The 12752-nt window shown below is 48.9% G+C and overlaps 2 protein-coding genes across 2 annotated transcripts; both read left to right on the top strand.

Annotated features, from left to right (window-relative positions):
• Positions 1 to 4115: 4115 nt before the first annotated feature.
• Positions 4116 to 4823, top strand: LOC135384256 (uncharacterized). The gene has a single exon (XM_064613467.1). The coding sequence runs from the start codon at positions 4116 to 4118 to the stop codon at positions 4821 to 4823; it is 708 nt and encodes a 235-aa protein (XP_064469537.1).
• An 81-nt stretch (positions 4824 to 4904) lies between these two features.
• Positions 4905 to 5399, top strand: LOC135384255 (uncharacterized). The gene has a single exon (XM_064613466.1). The coding sequence runs from the start codon at positions 4905 to 4907 to the stop codon at positions 5397 to 5399; it is 495 nt and encodes a 164-aa protein (XP_064469536.1).
• Positions 5400 to 12752: the final 7353 nt, after the last annotated feature.

Raw genomic sequence — 12752 nt, 5'->3', positions numbered from 1 at the left:
AAGGCACCATGGCGCAGGGGTACACACGGGGAGCGAAGTTCGGAGGAACATTGTGATTAATATGGACATTACGCTCGCCATGGGAACGCACCCATCGGCATTATGCCATCAATCTCAGTTCTCAAATTAATGGTTTGTGTTTGTGATGTCTGGTCCCAGCCGTAAGTCACGAAAGTAGCGCATGAAGAAATTAAGATGAATATCCAAAAGGGGGGCGTCGGAGGAGAAAATGTTCACTCTCCTTTTGACCCATGCGTTGGCCTGCTTTATATCACGCAGACTGTGTTTACGTTCTCAAGGGAAAATGGAAAGGATTACACATTCATAAAACACTCCATAGATCGGCGCCCCTGGGTAACTCGAGGAAACTATTAGCAACAGTGTGCATGCTAACAGAGGACGTGAACAGTGCCTGAATAATGCGTCAGGTTTGCCATGCTACAGAAATTATCGCTTTATATTATGCGGCGTATAGCCGGCGTCTTAGGGAATAGTGTGCCCTGAATTTATTTTTTATTTTTATTTTTTTCATACCTTAAGTGCCTGCAGAAGGCATTTCAGGAGGGGGAAACAAATATGGCATGAACACTATGCATATAGACTACGGATTAACACAATTATAACCAGGGAAGAATAACGGACGTATTTTCGTTACCGTTTCCATATTCGTTACTGCTATATTCTCGTTTCCGTTACGTTTCCGATACTGTTTCCGGTAATGGAACGGCTGTTACAGAGCTGCGGGAGAACAGCCCGTCCGGCTCTGTCAGCACCCTGTTGTGCCCAAGGGCTGCTTCGGTGTCACGCGTATAGCCCATCAGCCCAAGCCCCATCTCATCATCTTATCTTTATGTGTGTGTGTGTGTGTCTGTGTCTGTGTGTGTCTGTATGTGTCACGCGTGCACACTACACAAGTGATTTTACGTCGTTGGGATGCTCACATCTTGGACGACTTTTAAACAAGTGTAGGGACATGTCTTCTGTCAGTCTTCTGTCTTCAGTCACTCTGAGTTCCGCAGCCCAAGGTGGGCGTAACCTTTATCCAATGTCGCATTCATAGACGGACTCTCCCAGTAGTAAACAATACTGACATGGCCACGGTCAAATGAAGAAAGCGAAAAATAGATTTAAAAAAATGATATGTTGTCATCCTCGTGCTGTGGTGGAGTAGAGTGCGTGGAGTCTATGTTGTGTAAGTCTCATGTCTTGAGGTCAAGTAGGTAGGTAATGTCACGAGTATAGGTAAGCGAGTCGTGCATCCTCGATATCCAATATTGCGCTTTGTTTCCACGCTGTCGTGCAATATTTAGTGCGTTACAGGGAATGAAGTCATGAAAATACAAAAATAAAATGAAAAGTCACATCTCACAACAGGAATAGCCATTACCCGAATTCAATACAGGACGATAATTTTCGTTTCCGTTTCTGTTTCCGGTAATGGAGGACAGTGGTACACGTTTCCGTTATCGTTACCATCTCCAATTTCGGTAACATACCGTTTCTGTTTACGTTACCATTACCCTTCTCTGATTATAACCTGTCGCAGTTTTGTACTAAATCATGATATAATTGTGATGCAACGACATAGTCGGAAGTGAATTCCAGTCGTGAATGGCAGGCTGTAATGGTGAATGATAGAAATACTCGGTAACAACGTATACTCAGTTTGGAGTTACTCCATTTCCACTCCCCCATCAATCACTTACTCCCTCTTTCTTCCTGCTTTTGCCATGTAACTCCATCACTGCAAATAGGTACTCCTTCTTGCAGGCCAAACTTTAATGAACAAGTGATGGGTAACATCACCCTCGTTCTCGTACGGCGACATTCAAGATATAAACTTGTGTACGGCATTGCAGCCATCCATATACTGCATCATTGTTTGTTATATATGTATTCAATGGTTTTGCATTAAGACTCTCAGTTGGTGAAGTTCTCACGATTACCTGAGAGCATATCGTGAAATGTGACCTACTGACACACTAATTACGTCGAATACTTATCTCCATGATAGGCAAGCCTGAAGGCTGAAGCTTGCCTATCATGGAATTTCTCCACAAGCTAGCCTGCATTTACGCCATTCTGTCAATACTTACCTCGGAGTTTACCGCGCTCGAGGGCGCTTCCCAGTGAATGTTACCGAGGGATGCTCCGATATCTTTTTTTTTTCCTTGTTTTTTCGCTGAGTAGTTCGGTATGACAACTCAAATTTCGAAGATGAAGGTATTACACCCCCTACCTCTTCTACACAATAATAACATTTCCCTTCCTCTTTCACGCACAACTTTTCCCATTCCCATCAAGTATGTTTTTTTTTAAATTCCTTTTCTTTTCTTTTTTTTTTTGATTCCGTGTTTTCCGTGTTCCGCGCCACGCAGCTACCATCGAGTTTGAGCTATGACGGGTTGCTTATAATCGGATACATAGATATTCTGAAGTCAGAAATTTCACATATGATTCCAAAGATGCTGCAGAGGCACTGGCGTAAATCCATTTCATGGTGTCCAGGTTACTCCTCGGAAATGGAATAAAGTGGAACTCCTTCTTGGAGTTTGTAAGTTTTACTCCAAAAGGGTGTGTTCTAAGTGACAAGCCATTTACTCCCCTAGAGAAGTTGTCACGGCACCGTTTTTTTCTCAAGCGTCTATGTCTCGTCGTCGTTTGTGTGCCACACTGCTTTCTTTCTTTTACCTAGGAATACATGAAGGCATCCGATTGACCTGTTAGGTCAATGTCTCTCAATGAGGTCAAGGTCAATGAGGGCATCTCGGCTTCCACGCAAGTCATGGAATCACAAACATACAAAGCGTATTTCCCCATTGAACTAGGCCAGCCCCAACCCTCCCTCACCTGAAAGAAACGCTTCGGTTGTCTCAGGGTCCCAAAACTTGCACTGATAAAAGTACGGTATTTTTCAGTGTATAAGCGCCGTTATATATTAAAAAAAGTTCTCTAAATAAGACCTCCGCCGGATGATGACGCGCATATGATGACATTAAATGACGTGCAGGACTTTTTCAGAGAACTGTCTTTAACGTATAACGGCGCTTATACACAGAAAGACTGGGTGAGGATCGTTGAACCTCGTCAATTCCAGTTTGAGCAGCCGAACCTTCGTTCGATTCATTCAGAGTGCCGTTTCATTCGAAGGGTATAGTAGCCAGACTCCGGAAGGGGTAATTTATAAAGTAGGAACAGCCTACGTATTTTTCGTCTGCTCTCCAAAAGTGGGATACCCTCTGTTTGCTGAAAATGTGTCATGCTGTCAAAATCATATTTTCTTTGTAATTTTGTTTGTAAATAAAACGCACAGCTTTGTTTTGAAGTAGTTCCAGTTGGTCAATCAGGTGTTTTCGGTATGGGCTCTATATTGCGGACGCGTATTCTACCTTTGAACGGACAAAGGAATTGTAAGCCATTAGCTTTACTTCCGTTGAGGCTAGATACAACGTCCTTCCCATGAAACCCAATACCTGAGTTGGACTTTTGCATACGTCAGAGATATGGAGATTCCACCTAAGGTTTACTGTGAAATGGACAACTAGGTATTTAATATGTGTCACTTTGTCCAGTGCACTGTGATTTAATGTGCAAATGTGCTCAGTGTGTTTAGATCGTCTTGTAAACGTGATACACTTTATTTTAGTACTGTTCAAGTTCATTACCCTATCTCTGCACCACTTCTTTAGTATTTTTAAGTCTAACTGTAAGGCCGAGCAATCTTCATTATTTGAGAGGGAACGATACAGGACGAGATCATCTGCGTAGAATCTGGCACATGATTTGATTAAAGAGAGTAAATCATTTATATGCATTAAAAATAGAAGAGACCTTGTGGCGGCGCCGAAGACGATCGCACCACCCGTATCATCCGCGCTTCTTCCGGTGCGGGCACCGGAAAAGGCGCTGGTGACGCTGGGCGCTGGTGGGCACTGGTGAAAGGTCGCTCTGGTGACCCGGACGCGAACCTTGCTCCTTCTGCTTCGCCGTCAGTGGTACCTGCCTCTTCAGCCAGCCCGGCATTAAGCATCTCGGCTTCCACGCAAGTCCGTCTCCCCCCATTCTGGGCCCATGATCCCCTCCTCTGGTTTGTCCAGGCGGACAATTTCTTCCAAATGCGGCATATTACATCAGAAACCACCAAGTACCAGCACCTGGTTGAAAGTCTTCCCCCGTCCGCCGCCGCTGAGGTTCGGGACATTCTCCTCGCGCCGGCGGCTGACAAACCCTATTCAGTCCTCCGGGACGCTCTCGTCAAACGGCTCATGTCACCCCAGGAGCACCGTTTGCAGCAAGTGCTTTCATCTGAAGAGCTCTGTGATCGTCTCCCCACTCAATTTCTCCGCCATCTGCAGTTCCTTCTTGGTGACAAAGCATCTTCTATTGACCCTGCTGTCCTCAAGGACCTTTTCCTCCAGAAACTCCCTCCGCATGTACGTGTGTCATTAGGAGCATCGGGCGCCCTGCCCCTCTCAGAGCTAGCAGAACTCGCCGACCGCGTCCTGGACATTGCCCCTCCCTCCGTCGCCGCGATGCCCTGCATTACTCAATCTGATGATTCCGAGCCCGGCCAGCTGCGCCAGGAAGTTGCGCGCCTCACCGAACTTGTCTCCCACCAGTCGCAGGAGCGCTTCCCGAACCGCGGGGCAAGTCCTTCACTGCGCACACCTTCGCCGGTGCGTCGCTTGCAGTCCCCCACGCGCTCCCGCCGCACTTCACCTCCGGCCTCCACCTACTGTTGGTACCATCAAACATTCCACAACCGCGCTCGTCGCTGTCAGCAGCCCTGTACTTGGCCGTCGGAAAAACGGCCTGGGAGATAATTAACGGTGGCTAGTGATTTCGACCCCCCTGAGTGCCGTATGTTTTTCGTCACGGACAATATCTCCGGCACCCGTTTTATCATGGATACGGGTGCCGAAGTCAGTATTATTCCGGCGACACCGTTCTACGAAAGAACTCGACAGCAACCCTTCCCGCTCAGGGTCGTCAACTCATCCTCCATCGCCACGTACGGCCAACGTTCGCATACCATCGACGTTGGCCTTCGCAGCTGCTTCCAGTGGTTATTTTGGATTGCCACTGTCCGTCATGCTATCCTTGGAGCCGATTTCATCCGCCACTTGGGACTGCTTGTTGACGTCGCCCGCCGACGACTGATTGACGCCAATACGCACCTTACTGTTCACGCCGTTGCCACCACATTGCAGCCGCTGCATCCCACTGTCGTTCCGGCTGCCGCCACGTCTGTTTTTGAAGCGATACTTCAAGAGTTTCCCGATATTACTCGCCCACCTAACGTCAACAGCCCGGTCAAGCACCATGTCACACATTTTCATCACGACAAGGGGCACGCCGGTACACTGCCGGCCACGGCGTCTCGCTCGAGAACGTCTTAACGTCGCCCGCGCGGAGTTTGAGCATCTCCTACAACTATGCTTTGTCCGACGTTCGTCAAGGCCATAGACATCCGCATTGCACATGGTCTCTAGAAAGACCGGCGACTGGAGACCATGTGGCGACTACGGCGCGCTCAACAACGTGACAGTTCCTGATCGATATCCCTTGCCGAACATGCAAGATTGCACAGCCCATCTGCACGGATGCACTACCTTCAGCAAGGTTGATCTAATCAAAGCATATCATCAGATTCCGGTTGAACCCTCAGACATCATAAAAACGCCACCACCACACCGTTTGGTTTATTTGAATATCTGAGGATGCCATTTGGTTTGCGAAGCGCTGCACAGACATTTCAGAGATTCATTGACGAATCATTGCGAGGTCTTCCCTTCTACCTTGCGTACCTCGACGACTGGCTCATCGCCAGCGCCGACGAGGAACAGTACGTGATGCAACTCCGTCAACTTTTCCGTCGTCTCGACGAGTACGGCATCTTCATAAATCCTACCAAGTGCCAGTTTGGCGTGTCTGAGCTGGACTTCCTCGGACACCGCGTAACCGCCGCAGGAAATCGCCCCCTCGACGGCAAGGTTGAGGCAGTCCGGAACTTCCCCCAGCCTACCACGAAACGCAAGCTGCGTGAGTTCCTTGGACTGGTCAATTTCTACCGGCGTTTCATTCCCGGCTGCTCGGCCATCATACACCATCTGGAAGCTAGCAAGTCGGCTTCTGGAGCCAGGCTAATCTTTCCCCTCTTTCTTTGTTTTTTTTGCAATAAACCTATATCCCCCCCCCCCCCATCTGGAAGCGATGCTTTCTTCTGCTGCGCCGCGTACCACCCTCGTCTGGACACCTTCGGCCACCGAAGCTTACAGCGCCATCAAAGCCGCATTGGCGAATGTCTCGCTCCTTGTATATCTCATTCCAGGCTCTGCAACATATCTGATGGTGGGTGCTTCCAATATTGCTTTAGGAGCTGTCCTTCAACAGAAGTTGCATGACGTCTGGCAACCCATTTCATATTTTTCACGTAAGCTGAAACCACCAGAGACACGGTACAGCACTTTCGGCAAGGAGCTGCTTGTCATCTATAGTGCAGTACGTAATTTCCAACATATCTTGGAAGGTCGTAACTTCTTCGCGTGCGCTGACCACAAGCCGCTCACCTCAGCCATTAGTGGAACTCTACCAACCGCTCACCGCGCGAAGCTCGCCATTTATCCTTCATTGCCGAGTTCACTTCCGACATCAGGCACGTCAGCGCCAAGGATAACCCCGTCGCTGACGCGCTCTCACGAATCTCCGTGGGTGCCCTTACCTTTCCCTGCACTGCTACTCCCTCCCTGGGTGACATCGCTGCCCCTCAAGATAACGACCCTGAAGTACTCACCCTTCGATCGTCAACCTCCACTCCGCTCCGCTTCGACGACATCACCCTACCGCACTCCTACAGACCTGTGGCTTGCGACACCTCCACCGGCACGCCACGTCCTTATATCCCTCTTCGGTACCGAAAGCTTATATTCGACGTTCTCCACAACTTATCCCATCGCAGCATCCGAGCGACACAACAACTCATCACCAGCAGGTACATCTGGCCTGGCATCAATCGCGACGTCAGATACTGGACCCGCGCTTGCGTCCCGTGCCGGCGTGCCAAAGTTCATCGGCACACTCATCCGCCCACCGGCAGTTCCTTCCACCTGACGCCCGTTTCAGCCACATCCACCTGGACATTGTAGGGCCCCTACCCCCCAGCAACGGTTACTCTTACATCCTCACCTGCATCGACCGCTTTACTCGCTTGCCCGAAGCGATCCCCATTTCCAACACCACTGCAGACACCGTCGCGCAAGCTTTCGTCGCTTTGGGGTGTCCGTTACAATTACCACTGACCGCGGACGTCAGTTCGAGTCAGCGCTCTTCAACAGACTCTTGCGAACGATCGGCTGTAGGCGCGTCCGAACTACCGCGTACCACCCCATGGCCAATGGGCGTGGAAAGGTTCCATCGACAACTCAAGTCAGCCATCCGCGCCTACCCGGCTGGAGAGTCATGGACGGAGATTCTCCCTTTAGCCCTCCTCGGCATCCGCACCGCCATCAAGAAGGATATGGGCTGCACTGTTTCGGAGATGTTGTACGGCACCTCCCTCAGCCTTCCCGGCGATTTCTTCCCGTCATCCCAATATCCGCCCCCTGACTATACCACGTACGTCAACCGCTTCCGTTCCGCCATGCATTCTCTCCACCCTCCGCCGTCACGTAACGCGCAGCCGCGGTCCATCTACGTGCCGGCAGCACTGGAGACCGCCTCGCACGTCTTCATCCGCAGACTCCGTGAGGGGTCCTCTCCAGCCTCTCTACGACAGCCCATACCCTGTGCTTGCTCGTTCGGAACACCACTTCGCCGTCCAACTCCCTCGACGACAGGACGTCGTCGCGAAACAAGACTGAAGCCCTCCTTCCTAGACCAAACTGAAACTACCCTTCCTGTGCCTCCACCTGGGCCCCCTGTGCCACCGCCCAAATGCTCCCGCATGGTCCACTGGGCGCTGCCGCTTCTCCGGATGGGGAGCTCCTGTGGCGGCGCAGAAGACGATCGCACCACCCGTACCACCCGCGCTTCTTCTCGCGCCTTTTCCGGTGCGTGCACCACTTCGATTCCTGTCCGACTCCGGTGAACAGCACCCTTCTCTGGCTGCAGTCTCTTAAATAAACTTAGATGGCTTCCCCTCAACCCTATAACGGAACGTTGGGGTACTCCTGATAAAACTTTCTGTGACGAGGAATCACCCCATTTTACTTATTGAGCTTTGTTTGGCGCGAATGATATAAGCCAGTTTACAATAGTATCGTGTAAATAGAGCGTCTGTATCTTTTCAGGCGATGGTGCCTTCACACGACCAAAACCTTAATAAAATCCAAGAAAACTGCATCTACCTGCTTACTACGGTTGAGGAAACTAAAAACGTCTGTTCTGAACTGGAAAAGTTGGGTGTCACAGAAAAACCACTCCTGAAGGCCGTGCTAGTAACAAAAAAAAATGGACTCAAGATATCTCACGATAACAGAAAATAACATATATTCAAGTATTTTGCGGCTCACGCATATAAGAGCGATAGGCCTGTAATCTTCAACTGCTCAGGAATGTTCGTGCTTTGGTATAGAAATAACAATCGCGTGCTTCCAATCGTTTGGAATTTCAGACGTGTCCAAGGACTGCTCAAATAGTATTGCAAGTACACGCGATCGCAAGCATCGCACACGCATCTTCCTCAATTTCAAAAGTTTGTCAGCACCGTCAAAACCGTCAAACCCTGGGGACGAAGACGCTGACAGATTATTAGTAACACTAAGAACGCCAAAGGCTGCGAAAACAATTGGACCTAATGACTCGCCCTAATGACTCGCGAAGAGCACTGTGCAGTTTCGCGATTGAACGTAAAGCGGAAATATTCATTAAAAAGTTCAGCAGCAGGTGCGCCCTGTATTGGTTGGCTAAAGCTAGCTACAAAATATATGATGCTGATGATGATGATGTTTGAATTTTGTTGGGGCAAAAGCAACTCAGGCTCTACAAAATATGATTTGTTTTTACCCAGTAGTGATTTTTGAATAGACCAAAACTTTTTGGATTCGTGTTTAATATCTTATAAAGATCGGTCTGATAAAATGCGGATTTAGCCTCATTGAGGGCACGTTTGTATTGATAGGCTACTTAGTGTTTTGACCAAGCCAGTTCACTATCTGCTCTCTTTTCGCCTGCCTATACAATCTCTTTTCACTGCACTTTTTTTTGTGCATTGTGCTACATAGCCATTGAAATTGTGTACGTTAACGCCATCGGTATGCGCGGACGTGTTCATAGCCCTGGTCACCCTCAGATACCTGCCTAAAGTTTGCGATTTGCGCATAGAAATGTTGTGTCGCTGTGAGCTGCCCATAAAATACTGCTTTACCTGCACTGGGGGGCGGGTAGCGCCGGTGCACCCGCACACCTCTTTGCTTTCCTCTTGCTTTATCGTTAATTTGGGTACTTCTCCAAGATTTATCTCTGAAAATATCTAAATACGTGAAATTTCCTCATGTCACCCACGATCGCTTTGCCTTCCACCGAAGCACCTGTAGTTTTCACGTTACTAGCTGACAAATTGGACGCCGAACACCGAGTGAAAGAATACGCGCTCGGTGAAATTGATCTCGTTCTGTCGAGCTCTCTTTCTTTCCTTCTCTTGACAGAATTATCTCTACCCGGCAATGCAGGATCTGGGTTTCTAGTTACCTGAGCGGTAAATCAGAGGATAGCTGCTACCATGTCAGTCATTTTTGTACATACATAACGATCGGTCAGGTGGTTACAGGAACGAGAAACAGTATGCCGTCCATGTGACGGGAGTTTAAGTAACATAACAACAGCTGGTACTTGGATAAAACTGCATATCTGGATGAAATTCGTGGAAGAAGTTCCTGGATGAAGTCTTTCTTTAGGAACATGCTGTTGAAGATCTTCTCCTGGTGGGCCTTTGTGGGAGGTGACTGGGTGGAGACGTGTCCATTAGGCCAAACAGTGATCCCAAGGTTGGCAGATGTGCGCCAGTCGCTACCAAGTATGAAAGGATATGTGATGTTAGTGACGATAACAGCTTGAAGAGAAACAGATGTGTTGGCTAACTTCACTTCCACGACGGCTTCGCCGAACGGCATGGACCGACGGCGATCATTGATGCGTCACTCCACGGTGTTATGTTAATACCCCAAAGCTCTGCTTCCTGTTTTTTTTTTTTTTTTAAGATTGAGATGTCTGCACCAGTGTCAACCAGTGCGTCGACCGGTATGTCATTTACGAATATATCAATTACGAGTCTCACAGGGTGTCTAGATGGTAAGTCGTGTCTTAATGAAACTCCGTATCGTGTTAGCATCAGTCGTGCAAATTAGCACAACTGAGGAGAGGACTTTATTTTTGAATTTGCATTGCATATTGGAGAAGGTCTTGCGTAGAAAATCGCGAGCTTGTTTAACCCACAGAGCTGACATGTGCAGCAACGCATTACATGTGAATCGAATGCATTGACGCATTCAAAGAGCAGATATCGCAAAGTGAAGGGCGTGGAGGTAAAAAAAAACAAAAAAAAAAACACGTATTGCATTAACAAGCCGCAACCTACCTTTACACAACATACATTTCGTTATCGTTGTTTTTTATGTATTACGATTTCTTTTTTCTTTTTTGAGTTGGCGTGCTCAGAACAACACGCGCCGGCACGTGAAAACCGTTTCGAGAGGCCGAGTGGTGCTGCTGGTGGAACTGATCGCCGTAGTCGCTCATTCGGGAAGCGTTACGTCTATGTCGGAATGCGTCTACGTCTACGTTACGGGGTGCCTCCTGGGCCGACTTCTCAGGGGATTGGGCCGACATTTGTCTTAAAGCGTCCGAGAATGAAAACACCTAGACTGCACAGCCGGCGCCCGGAATCGAAACCAGGACACCTCCAAGTCTGCATGTCATGTCCATGCGTGGAGTATCATCATCGTAGCCGATAGGCTAAGGAATATGAGATAACTGATGTTCTGAGGCTGGAACAACATAGAAGGGACAATCACATACATTGCCTCAAGGCAATTCAGGCCAATTCAATTCAGGCTAAGGAAGCTGGTCGAGCGGGCGGGATTTCAAATCAACGTCACGACTGGCCATCGCCCGGGGGCTCGTGACGAATGAGGGGGAAGTGATGCATTTATGGCAGTGTATCGAATAACGAGAAGATGAGCATCGAGCAAGGGGTCTGCAATGCTCATAGAATTTGCCGGGAAAGTTAGACAAAAATTTGCGGCAGAAAGAGATTAAGGTATCTCCAGCACTCAAACTGCATGTGCGGAATCATATAACAAATGACCGCCACTCATGAAAATCAGGTAGGAAAGGCTGTGATGGTGCCTGTAGGTTGGTTTGGTCTACGAATAAACCTTAGTCGAAAAGGAATTGATTACCCAAAATTACTTACGCGGAAAACTAATGGATTATTCGCAAAATTACTCGAAAAAGTAATTGATCACTAGTAACGCAAGTACTTGTTACGTGCGTTACCCTTGTGGCGGCCCGTGGACGACGACGACGACGACGACGACGACGTGCCTTTGCTTCCGCGCGCCACTGCGTCCGGCAGCCAGTTCTACCGGCACCGTCCTAGCGCGAGGCCACGACCATCTGGGACATTCCATCATCGCCGGTCAGGACTCGTGTAGAGGAACACCACTTCCTCTACATTTGGTGACCCGAACAACGAACACCATGTTCGGCGTAATTCGGACATTTATCACCCTAAATTTTTCGGCACATCAGCAGCGAACCTTCTGGCAGACAAGTCGCACCGGGATCCTGTAGGGCTCTTACTTCGGTGCGTGGGGCTTTAAGAGCAGAGAGCAGACATCCGTACTTCGGTTCGTCCAGCGAAATAATGAGAGTGCGAGCTTCGTCTTTCGGCTCGCCTCGTGCTGCTCGGACATTCATTTTCATGGCAGAAAAACGAAAGTAACGACGCAGAAGCAAGCGGTGAATTGCGAGTAAAAAAAAAGGTTTGCGATGACGCGAAAGGTGCAGTCTAACATGCCCCCCTGCGTCGAGCAAAACTTGAAAGAAATTGAACAGGTTGAAGATGGTTGTTCAACGAGAGTCTCTGAGACCGAAACCTTCATTGCACACCATGATTTTGGGGCCTGGTACGGCCTTCGTAAGTGAGTCCGCAATCATATCATCGGTGCGCAGGAAGCACAGTCTAAAATTCTTGTTCTCCACTTCATTCCGTGCAAAAAGAAGTTTGAGGTCAAAATGTTTGGTTCGTTGGTGGGGCATGGGGTTCTCTGCGATCTTCATGGCAGATTGGTTGTCGCACCGCAGTTCCAACGTGTCAGTTCCGTACTGGTCGAACCCAAGCTCCGTCAGAAGTGTTTTCAGCCATTTGCCTTCTTTCATGGCTTCTGTGAGCGCAATGTATTCGGCTTCGCATGTCGACAACGCCACAAGTTGTTGCCTCGCTGATCGCCAGCTGATCGCTCCTTTGGACAAGGTGTAAACATAGGCGCTTCTGGACCTCCCAGCTGGCGTCGCTGAACCCGACTAACGGTTTTTTGCAGGCGGTGGAAGTTATTCCAGCGTTCCGCGTCCCCTTTAGGTACCGGAGTATTCTCTTTGCCATCCGCCAGTGGTGTTGCGTGTAGTTTGACTTAAACTGACTTAGGAAATTCGCTGCGAAGGCGATGTCAGGGCGAGTACCTTGAACTAAATACACCAGGTTGCCTATGAGGCTTTGGTATGGGACGTTGGGGTCGGAGATGTTCTCGGACGTT

This window comes from Ornithodoros turicata, chromosome 2 (assembly GCF_037126465.1).
Source record: "Ornithodoros turicata isolate Travis chromosome 2, ASM3712646v1, whole genome shotgun sequence".
Lineage (NCBI taxonomy): Eukaryota > Metazoa > Arthropoda > Arachnida > Ixodida > Argasidae > Ornithodoros > Ornithodoros turicata.
Note: the sequence above shows the minus strand (reverse complement) of the source record. Positions and strands in the feature narration are given on the sequence as shown.